The sequence below is a fragment of the Toxorhynchites rutilus genome, chromosome 3 (genome assembly GCF_029784135.1).
Source record: "Toxorhynchites rutilus septentrionalis strain SRP chromosome 3, ASM2978413v1, whole genome shotgun sequence".
NCBI classification, from domain to species: Eukaryota; Metazoa; Arthropoda; class Insecta; order Diptera; family Culicidae; genus Toxorhynchites; species Toxorhynchites rutilus.
The window spans coordinates 181,210,554-181,223,037 of record NC_073746.1 but is presented as its reverse complement, the minus strand read 5'-3'; the positions used below and the strand labels follow the sequence as shown (position 1 = coordinate 181,223,037).

At 35.7% G+C, this 12,484-nt stretch overlaps 1 protein-coding gene across 4 annotated transcripts in view; it reads left to right on the top strand.

Annotated features, from left to right (window-relative positions):
- Positions 1-10,918, top strand: part of LOC129775535 (discoidin domain-containing receptor 2) — a 631,586-nt gene extending 620,668 nt beyond the window's left edge. For 3 of the 4 annotated variants that reach the window (XM_055780375.1, XM_055780374.1, XM_055780376.1), the window contains one exon: positions 7,562-10,918. In XM_055780375.1, the coding sequence (XP_055636350.1) occupies positions 7,562-7,717 (156 nt within the window). In that variant the 3' untranslated portion in view covers positions 7,718-10,918. The remainder of the gene's footprint in view (positions 1-7,561) is intronic. The other variant, XM_055780377.1, reaches the window with a different exon arrangement.
- Positions 10,919-12,484: the final 1,566 nt, after the last annotated feature.

Sequence of the window (12,484 nt, the reverse complement as noted above, 5' to 3'; positions counted from 1 at the left end):
GATATGTTTAAGCGTTGCCATATATTGACAATACACGACATTTCTTTTTCCCCAAGCCAATACATAACTGATATATTATCTTACTTATTACGTGTAGGAACTCAGTTATCTGTTCCGTTTTATAGGGATGTGTGATTTGAATTTATATTTTTGAATTTGTCTAGATGTGAAAAATCCGAATCCGAAATCCGTGCAACGTATTTTGGAAGAACGAACAAACAGACAAAACATTGAAATAAAAATAAACCCTAAAATATAGCGAAAGACAAGAAGTTCGAAAGAAGAGAAAATAGTAATCAAAGAAAGGCTTATCTGTATTTGAACAGTAATGTCGCTGTTGTTCCTCTCCTTTGAACCCTACATCGCAATACTTGTAAAACCGCATCGATTAACCCATACACATGAAATGCACAGAGTTGAGCTCACTGAAAATGTATGTGATAGCGAAACTACACATATTACATTTAGAAACGATCGCGCTACCGACAAACTTTCAGAGTATATCACTTAGTTGGAGCCTCGTTCCACGACTCTCTTAATGCTTAGCATACGCGCGGTTTAAAACACGATACTCAACGTAACACTTTTCAGAAAGACATTCAATGTTTTATGCTTGTACTGGATGAATATTTTTCATTTTCAATTGCACTCTCTCGTGGAAATAAAACACATAAAATAGCAACTTTTATCTTCCCTAAACTAACACTAGCATTTTGCTGGGCTACTTGTTATACACAGGGTTGCCAATTATACTTTTCAAAAAACTGGAAGATTGCTCTTAAAAAAACTGGAAGAAAACTGGATCCTGTAAAACCTTTTTATTTTAAGGGGGTAGTACAATATGAACATCATAAAAAGTATGTGATTTTCACGATTTTTTGATATCACAGTTTTCACAGTTTCAATAGGTATATATTACTTAACAAACAAAAAATAAAATGGTGTCAATTGGACTGTCCCCTGAATAGCCGCAACCGGTTTGTTGAACTCTTGCAACCAAAACCTTGTAAAATAGTGGGAGTTTTACCAGTTTTTCTAGTGGACCCATTTCAACCAATTATTTTTTTTACGCAATCTTGAATATATTTTCTGTCATCGTACGTAGGATTTTTTCAAAATATTGATTTTTGACGAAATGGCAAAATTTTTTGTTAAAAAAATTGCGTTTTTGCCTCAAAAATCGAGACAAAAACATTCACCAAAATTATATTTTTCAAAATATCAAAAAATCCTACGTACGATGACAGGAAATTTAGTGGAGAATCTTGGAAAATCTATTTCATTAAAATCGGATGGAGTTTACAAAACATAGTTTCGAGAAAAACAGGCTTTAAATTTTGAATCCGCGCTCCTTACGCAAAGACTTAGGTCCACTAATTGGCTTGTAACTTAACTACAGTAAAGTAGACATCTAAGAGAACATTTTAAGCCAGAAATATTTTTTATTTTATTTTATTCAAGTTTCCATAGTGTACTACCCCCTTGAGATGATCGGCTGTGATTTATCTTAAATGATTTTTTTTTACCTATTCCAATGCTTGAGAAATAGAATTTTCTTTCAAGCTTCACGTAGTATTTATATGTAGCTCATAAAACTGTAACTGTAATTACTGCGAAACAATATTTGAAAATCTCTTTGTTTTGGCATTTTCAACAAAACACCGACGAATTGAACGAAATCGATCGAACGATAAATGTCAAAAATAGGAAGGTAGGAGGAGGAGAGATAATATTTATCATCGTAAATTTATTTTACATAAAATGGGTAACTACACATATAAAAAAAACTGGATAAAACTGGACGATATTCCAAAAAACTGGATGATTTTAGGGTTCAACTGGATGACTGGATCGAGAAAAAAAACTGGAAGAATCCAGTTTAAACTGGAACATTGGCAACGCTGGTTATACACACTGAATAGTTACGCACAAACGCGCACTCGACGAACAGAGAAATACAAGACACTGCACAAACTAGTGCGATACATTATGATAGACTGACTAAACTAACACAATTAAATGGAAAATAACTTCACCGGAAGATTGATTTTTGAACTTTACTAATTTTCGAAATGTTTTCACGAAACTCAGCTAATTCAATAAAACTCATGTTTATTGATACACGATGCACATACTCTCGCGGGTTTAACATGATTTTAACCACTTAAACACTCAACAAAAGCAAACACGTGAGGAGAAAGCAAAACACACGTCTGGTCCTGATCGAAGTAAGGTTACTTGCCCCCAAGCGTTGGGGCACCAAATTGGCAGAAATAAATACAATTACTCATCACACCGAAACGTTAAGCTTAGATTTGCTTGATTCTCTAATGCAGATGAAAGTGCCTTCAGGCATTTCGCAAAAAAAAAATACTTTGAGACCCACTTTGCTCTGATTTTTATTTAAACGCGATCGTATGTGTTGTTTTTTCCACATGTAGCGAAATTTTTTCTTTAATTTTTAAGAGGATTGTGCGAAAAAAAATTGGACTGTGGGCATTTTTAATTTATTTTAAATTTAGAGACCCAGTACTGCTTTAATATTAATTTAAATTTTGTTTTTCATGTGTCTAAATTTTGTCGCATTGCATTGCGCTGTACAAAGTTTTTTTTCTCGTATCTTAAAGTGTATGAGATTATCTTTTCATTGAATTTAGACGGTATACCAAATTCATAGGAGTCAGCGGTACGATAGAGCTCTATGAGAATAAATAAAGTCCTTGTGGAAAGATCATTCGGATTAATGAGAAGAACACTTAAAAAATCCAAATTATTATTATTTTTTTAATTTTAATCTTACAATTGAAAACCACGAATACCATAAAATAATCGATTCCAAGAAAATAAAAATAATAATAGAGAAAATTATTTTTGTGTCTCGCAATGCTCTTAAAAATTCAGGAAAAAATTACGCCACATGTAAAGCAAAAGACACATACGAACGCATTTAAATAAAAACTGGAGCAGAAGTGGGTCTCAAAGTTATATTTTTTTTTCAAAATTTCGAAATGTCAGAAAATATATAATTTTTTTTGTACCGCGTATTTAAATTTTTTTATTATTAGATTTTTTGATGAAAAAATTGTTTGAAGATATTTATCGATAAACCTTAGTAAGATGTACAGCATTTTTCTTTTTTTTTTTTTGTCTCAAAACTATTAAGAATGGCGTGAAAAAAACGAAAAGGTGCATTTTTCACCATAGATCCTATGGTGTATCATATAAGGACTCAAATATATGATACTACTGCCAATATGTTTTATTTAGTACCCTATACAATACTTTCCATACAGCTGGTGATTTGGTTTGGGGGGACTTTTTACTCCCTTTCCCAGCCAGACCTTTGGAAATATAAAAAAAAATATTTTTTTGTACCGCGTAACACTGAAAAAAAAACTAAAAGAAATCACACATATCTAGGAAAGCCGTAGGAATACATTTAAATATGAATAAGAATAGGACTTAATCTCTAAATCCAAAAAAAAATAAAATAATCAAAATTTCAATATTTTTTTAGTACTTAAATTTTTGATGAAATTTTTTTTTTAATTTTTTTCTTGATACACCGTAATGAGATGCACATTCAGTATTTTTTCAATTTTCTAATTTTTATCTTGAAGCTTTCGAGGATGGCGTGAAATAAACGAAAAAGTACGTTTTTCACTATAGATTCTATGTTAAAACTCGTAGGGGTTCAATAAAACCGCCAAAATTTCTTATTTAATATACTATACAATATTTGCCATACAGCTGGTGATATTTGGTTTGGGGGCAATTTTACTCCCTTACCCGGCCAGGCGCTTTCTCTATTTTTTTCTATCCCAGTCCAACTGTCTACAGTTTTTCTAAATAATGGAAACGCATTTTCGTAGTAGAAATTCTTGTAAGCGCACCTCATATTTAATTCTCAAAATTAAATTAAAATAAGGACCTGATAAATTCAATATCCAATATTGGTTTCCCATTTTTCAGAATCGTTTCATGAATTTGTTTTGGCATTGAATCACTCAGATTATCCAACATTCTTTATGGAATTTTATTTCACCCATCTCTAACAAATGTCTGCAGCTCACGAACTGTTTCGAATTGTCGTCCGCCACTGTAAACATGCCTTGCCAGAATCCCCCCAAAGGTTCTCAATAGGGTTTAAGTCTGGGCAACGGGCTGGCCAGTTCAAAACCTGAATGTTTCTCTCGGATAACCATTTTAGTGTACACCAAATGTCCTGGTCCTCGTAAAATTTTAAATTCACTATATGAGAAGTTCAAGTTTCTTCTTTATTCTCGATAAATTGAGTTTTCCAGTCTCTCCAAGGTGTATAATGCGGTTCCGGTCCCGGTTTGAAACATTGGAGTGGCCTTTGTTATTCGTCCATATGCTATATTTGGGACCATTTTTGAGAAAATTTCTTACAATTGTTTCTCCACTGTTTCTCCTCTGCGCTATAACTCACTTCCTCAAGTCGATATCCTTTAATTTGCGGATTAAGTTTTCAGTTTCGTCTGAGAACCTTCCTTTCGACATCGGGCTTAAAAATCGTCCGAAACGCTACACCGCAAAACTGATTATGGCAGGAGTGTACACACATACAACCTCATCTTGATGATTCGACTGGTGGTCATGATGTATAGGAGAAGTGTGTAATATGCACCCCCTAAGCGAGAATGGATTTCTCTTGACCGTGCTCTTAAAATTTAAGGTAACAACTACGTCAGTACGTAGATTAGTTAACCCTCAGTCAACTGTAATCGTTCTGTGTTTTAGATAATGAATAACAAAAGTTTTACGAATTTTATTTTGTATGGCGCCAAATTCTAAATTTCCAATCATGCGGTGTTAAATGGCCCAGCAGAAGTATAATATGCTTATAAGTTGTTTCTCTCAGAGACTATAAAGCTCAGAGAAACAGCTTGTAGAGGAGATGTGTCTAAAACGCGCCTGCCGGGCAATTTGACCCGCCTGATTTACTCGTAAACCAGGAAGAACAAAAATGCAATGAATATAGGCAATCGTGCTAGTCAATGATATCATCCTACCATGAAAGTTTTACATTTGTAACATGCTTTAAAAAAATAAGAAAAATAATTTTCTTTGGAAGCGATTTTCGATGTAATTTTCAACATCATTTCTTTAAGGTTTTTGTTGCTTGAAACCGATTCAGAGGCGATAACTGTGGGTCATATTTATTGAGTCGAGTTCCCAGAGAATATCTCAGATGAAGAAAATGGTAAGAAAGGATTCATTTCCTTCTCAATTTGATATTTTCCGCATCAGCTTACCATCGGGCAGTGTGACATACCCTCGATCGAGGCAATTTGCTCGCTTTCGGCCGGATAACATTCTCACGAGAGAAATAGCTTGTATGTGAGGGATGCCAGATGATTTTTTCAAATATCTCTGCATGGCACGAATAAATGTCTTCAAATGTAATCATAATGAACAAAAATGAGCAAACCATCACGATATTTCTAAATCATGTTCGATAAATCACACAAACAATTGTTTTCACATACTTTAAAATGACCTCAGTATGTTTCCACAAAATCAAATGTCTTCAAAACGAAAACATATCTTCACATCTGGCATCCATATTATGTGCTCAGAGAATGCAGGGAAACAAGAGCGCGGACTGGAGAATTAATGCACGAATACTGGGAGAACACGCTCACCGGAGAAACGGTTTCGCTGGTGGGCATAAAGAGAATAGATTGATGATATATAGATTGAGATTGATTGAACATTCATATAGGAGATGTGTGTAATACGCACCCCCTAAGCGAGAATGGATTTATCTTGACCGTGCTCTTAAAATTTAAGGTAACAATTACGTCAGTACGTAGATTAGTTAACCCTCAGTCATCTGTAATCGTTCTGTATTGTAGATACTGAATAACAAAAATGCTACGAATTTTATTTTGTAAGACGCCCAAATTCTAAATTTCCAATCATACGGTGTTAAATGGCACAGCAGAAGTATAATATGCCCATGAGTTGTTTCTCTCAGAGACTACAAAGTTCAGAGAAACAGCTTGTATGAATGAGAGATTCCATCAATCTATTCTCTTCATGCCCACCAGCGACGAGAAGAAACCGTTTCTCCGGTGAGCGTGTTCTCCCAGTATTCGTGCATTAATTCTCCAGTCCGCGCTCTTGTTTTCCTGCATTCTCTGAGCACATAATATAGATACCAGATGTGATGACATGTTTTCGTTTTGAAGACAGTTCTCACGTAACTTTTGAAAAGGTCCTATGTAACAATCACATCTACTCTATAAAAATGAGGTTAAAGACCGGAACATTGGTCCGCGAATTGTTTCAAGAGGAATTGATCTTTATCACTACTTTTACCACTATCAGCGAATAATAACTCTGGAAAACCAATCGAAGCTGTTGTAATGTGATTTTAGATTGAAATTGAAGCCTCCGAGCGAAAAATGTTATATTGGACGTTTTGGCTGACGGCTTTGTACATTGGACAAATTACGTTGCACGATGAAAATTTAAAAATAACTACTGAACAACGATCCAAACACTTGCACACTTGCAGATCTTTATTGTAGATGTAGATGTAGACTCGTAGAATTGTACTAAAAACGGTATGTACATTCGAAAATAACAAAAACTCAAAATGTCCGAAGTGCGACTTCGTCTTGTTTTGATTGCTTTGTTACTTCGGACGTATCGAGCGTTAAAGGAAAGTGGCGTCCGAAGTAATAGTTGAGTGCTTAAAATTAGAATCTGTATATTGGACATATTTTGTATCGGTGATTGAGAACTAATGGTATGCATCCATTAACTCGATTTGTTTACATTTGTTACTTAGGACCTTTTCAAAAGTTACGCGAGATTTAATTTTGTGAAAACAATTGTTTGTGTGATTTATCGAACATTATCTCTGAATCGGTTTCAAGCAACAAAAACCTTATAGAAATGATGCAGAAAATTACATCGAAAATCGCTTCCAAAGAAAAATTTTTTCCTTATTTTTTGAAAGCATGTTACAAATGTAAAACTTGCATGATAGGATTCTATCATTGACTAGCACGATTGCCTATATCCATTGCATTTCTATTCTTGCTGGTTTACGAGAAAATCAGGGGGGTCAAATTGTCCGGCAGGCGCGTTTTAGACACATCTCCTCTAGTCATTAAGCTTGGGTAAATATTAAGATGACAACACAGGTCGTCACGCGGATGTCGCCTATCGATGACGCTCGAAGCGAAAGGGTTAATGGCTAGAATAGAATGGTATATGACATTGGTAGGAATCGATTCGTATGCTGTTTCATCTTCGCTGGTATTCGGGAAGTACTTCTGGGCCAGAAGTTCGATATTGCAGCAGTTGGCCGTGCACTGGACGGCGTTGAGGACACTGTTTTTGGGGAAGGACAACGCCGTTCCAAAACTGTTGCGCTCTTTAATATTTCACAAATTGTTCCGAATATGAATGCTCCAAAGCTCATACGGTTATGGATAGAAATTTGTTAGCCAAACAATAATGCTTCTAGAACATTCGATCAATCCAAAAAATACTTACCCCATCTCTTATCTATCTCTTCCAGATCCTGCTGCCCATCCCGGTTGGCTGCCCGCGTGAAATCTACGACTTGATGTGCGAGTGCTGGCAGCGTAACGAAAATAGCCGACCGAACTTCCGCGAGATTCATCTGTTCCTGCAGCGGAAAAATCTCGGGTACAGACCAACCGCTTCTTATTAAGTAACACCCAAAAAAAATAGGCCCCCGAGGCAACGCCATTTTCGTTGTTCGCCATATAGAGTGTACAGAACCCAAACACGCTTGAGCATCGTATGATTTCCTCCGCTTGAAAAAAATGATCTAGTTTTAGTTTTGATATTCGTTCTTTTTTTCCTTTCGTTCCATGAATGATTCAGTTTCAACATGTTCTTTGTGTGTGTAGAATGTATGAGCCAAATGCACAACCAAACCTTTGAGTTTTGTTTCAATTCTTTCGAATTTTCATATTATTATGCGATTAGGCCGTAGAACTAGTAAACGCAACTAACATTGCCTCATAACTTCTTTCCAACCTTTTATAGTGAATACTTTCATCACATATAACAAGCAAGCAAGCAAAGCAAGTGAAAATTGAACGAATTTATAAATCCAATAAAATGTTAAAAATACTCAAACGAAGAAAAAAACCCAGAGAGCTGCGAACTATCCGAGGAAAAGCGCACACACGAGACGCGACGAGGCGGGAACACTTTCCTGATGCGGAACAATCAAGAAGATGTCGAGACTTTAAAGAAACATGACTTTATCGAATTAGTTAAAGAAACGCGAAAGAAGGAGAGCGTGCAAAAGAAGGTGTGCAAGAATCCACAACACGTTATTGTGATCCAACTGAATAGGTGTAAAAAAATTGAACATAATTCAAACAGGAAGGGTGAACTAATTATATAGTGTATAAAGCGCAGCATAGATACAGAGAAGAGACATTCGCGTAAAAACGACTCTACAAACAGTTAATTGGGGATAAATATCATCCGGTTTAAAAAGTCATTAATTAATTAAAAATTGGCAACTAGTGATAATCATTTAATTATTCAACATGGAAGTGTTCGGTATTTATGTGCAAACACAACGGGAATCGACGGCCATCGTCAGCCGGAAGCATGTGGTCGGAAGTGCGGAAGAGGCTCTCTGCAAGCGCCACGAAAGCAGCGGAATTCACCTTCCAGCTGTAATAATCGAATGCTTGGTTTACTAGAACCGGACTTTTTTACCCCGCCGGAAACAACGATGCAACGTAGGCGTTCTTTTTTTTTTGAAATTGTTTGTATAGTGCAGCAGAGGGATCGTTTGTGCGTGTGTACATATTAAATTTAATGAATGATTGCCATTTTGTTATAAATTATTGATACCATTATATTGCAAGCGAGAAATTGCATTAAAAAGTATTATATTGAATTTTATACCGATAAAAGTTAAATATTATTGAAGAGAGACGAGAAACCGCCGTCAACCATCGAAAGAGAGAGAGAGAGGACACGTTGAATCCACGCCGGAATGCCGCGTGGGAGGGGGCGTGTCGGTGTCGCCTCAGGAAAATACACACACCTACACGGCAGTGCGACAGAGAAACGAGCCAAAAAATATTCAATATTCATGATTATGTATTTTTAATCATTAACACGGGCACACTTTCCGGATTATGGTTCGTAAGTAGGAACAAAAATTTGATTATCTCATTCCCCAATTTATGGATTTGAAGGTCGAGCATTATTTAAATTTTTCGCACAATTTTCACACACATGCACACGCAATCAACACAAATACTCACCACCCCCTCAAACACTGTCACGTACACATCAACCAAAACTTGTTCATTCATGAGCGAACATTTGTCGGAATTAAGTTCGAAACACGCTTATGTTCTGTCATGGAGTAACACAAACAAGAGGGAAGAATAGAAGAATTGCAGCTACCGTTTCTAGCTTTCTGTTTTCCCATACAAACTCACGTCAAGGCGATTGTAATTGAAAAATTGTTAATTTATTAACGTGTTTCCAATTAGCGGTTAGCAAAGATAGTAGAAATTAATTTCAAAAGTCGCAAAAATCCTGCTCGAGCGCTTTGGTAATAGAACAATTTGATTCTGCAAATGAAAAACATACCAAAAACAAATGAAGACATCAATAGAAAAACATTTCCATTGACAACAAAACCGATAAAGAAGTCAATGAACATGTTTTCCACTGCAGAAGTATTTATGTAGGTTTCAATGGCGAGTCCTTTCCCGGCATCATGCGAACAATATAAGTAGCAGAAAAGTTAGTCAAAAAAAAAGAACAAAAAACTGAAGGTATTATGTATCATATGACCTATTTATACCATAACTGATAAGTAGAATGTATCAAAGTTTTCTTGTACATATATTAATGAACAAAAAGTAATGCTAAGTAGTAGATGAAAAAAGTATTAGAAGAAGAAGAAAGTGAAATCATTTTTACGACACAAACATTTCTAAGAAGTATTCCTCTTTTGAACAGAAATCTGCGAAAAAGGTTCAATAAAAAGCCATAATGTGGATGCATTTGTCATTCAGAAAATGACTATTCAACAAAAAAGTAAAAAAACTGCGTTTTCTTTTCTTCTTGCCTCACTCCCTGAACAAACTCTACCACACAAATACTTGAATATTTTGAGTTTATTATTTACGAATGATTTCAAACGTTGGTTTCCCAAAAATAAGAATTCGGAATTCGTTTCAACGCTCAAAATTATTTGCCATCATTTACCATCTAATCCAATATGTCTGCCGCACACTGATGACAAAAAGGCGCTTCGAATGATAGAGTATGCTTTCATCCATTACGAAAAATTCTCGACAGAGACATTCTTTTGTGATGTCATATGACAGAGTTTCTACACTCATATTTGTTAGAAGATCAAACCAAGAACCAATTCCTGTTCTCGTTCGGATGCGGTTGAGTGTCAACAATGTAATTGTTGACATCGGTTTTCCAAATTCGATTATCAAAAATATCGCACATTTTTGCACACTGTTTTATGTTTCTAATTGCTTAGAAAAGTTGAAGTGCACCTGATTACCTGAACATTATTATATTCGAAAAAAGTCTTGTTCGAACGGATTCGAATGTTCGAATCGTGTCGTTTGAACGAAAGTCAGATACAGCCGTAAACAAAAATAAGTCTGAGGATATCAATATTTCTTATTTTTATTTAACGTTTCATCGTCAATTTTGAGCATCATTTTGCCCGATCGCGAATTTCCATTTTCCTTGGACAAAATATGTGAACGGAAGATTTATCAAACGATTATTTTATTTTACATTTCCATCTGAAGTTTGCATCTCTCAAGTGTACGTAGGTGAACCCGGGGCAAGAGTGTCACCTTAAGCTAATACGCGTTTTTGAATGCTCTTTTGTTATATTTTTCCATTTTTTTGCTGGTTTGCTCATTTATACTCCTATATAGGTGTAGCTGTGCATCAAATTGTTCAAAAGTTATGTTTACTATGAAAATGTTTCATTTACAAAAATGATGTTTTTGGCTTGTGTTTTTCCAGTACGGGCCAAGAGTGCCACCTCGACGGGGCAAAAGTGCCAATCTTATAAAAATATAATTTTTGATGAAAAAAGCACTGTGAAATTCACGGTGGTTCCAAGGAACGCAAACTCAAATTCTGGTGGCGTTCACGAAAACTGGCAAGCCAATCTTTTCCGGCCAATTTGGATGTTTTGTCCAAAGAGTGATCTAAATTATTAAATTATTTATACCCTAGGTTCGGGATGTCGTGTGTTGTCAGCCCTTCTGACATCCTTCTGCATATTAAGGATGTGACTCACGAGTTACTCCTCATGTTGTTTAGAAAACACAGTTTTCAAACGGCCTAACTTCTGCACATATTTGGCCAATGTTCTTCTGGGCAAACTATATTCCTCCGCAGCTCGTCTCCATGATTTACAGAATGTACGGCAACAACCATAGTTTTCATCTGCCACTGGTTTCGGAACGAAATCTGTTCATATTTACAAACCATGACCACAACAAACACAACCACGATTACACTATTTGCGTTTGACAGATCGAATTCAAGGTTACGCCTATGGCATTTTTACCCCGGTAATAATGGTTCCTTTTGCCCCGGAAGTTGAGAGATAACAAATTTATTTTTTATTGAAATAAATACGTACGATTTAAATTAGTTCATACAGTGAGTTAAAAAAAATTTATTCTATATGTATTTATGGGTGGAGTCATGCAAACATATATAAACTGAGGGTATTTCGTTATTTTGCGCCTGTGCGTTCTTATATAGCAGTTGTAAGGAGCTCAGTTAGTAGTTATCTGTTTTTCAATAAAAAATATTTAAGGTTCTGGCTGATAATATGTGAGATATATGCAGTATCTGTATAAAACAATGTTCTGTAGTTAAAAAATTGTAAAAGATGGAAATAGACAAAATAATCAGATGGACACTCTTGTCCCGTATGCCACCCTTGCCCCGGGTTCCCCTACTTCTCGAACCGCGAATCTGGCACTCAGTGCCAAAAATTCAATGAGCAGGAGATATGAAGGCATATCCTTCAATGCAATCTTGAATAAACGAACCAAAGCGTTGTGTTCGTACCCGTTTTTGTAATCCGTGTTAGGAAAACACTTTTGGGAGTGCAGAACAACATGCGGGTGCAAAAGTACCCCCGTCTTGCATGAAGCAACTAAGGTAAATGATTTTGGTTTGTCCAGTCGAAAATATGATCATGGTTTGTCCACTTTTTTGAATGCTCTAATTCGGCACACCTTTGTCAAATCAGGTATTCGAATGTATCAAAACATATAGATAAAATTGTCTTTTTCCTGATTTACAGTAGTTTTATAGTATTTTTTACGGAACCACATGTTTTAAAGGATTATGAAATACACCATCTATTGGTGTCAATACGCCCCTCTTTCGAGCTAACTTTTAATCGATCACCAGATGATTATTTTGCACG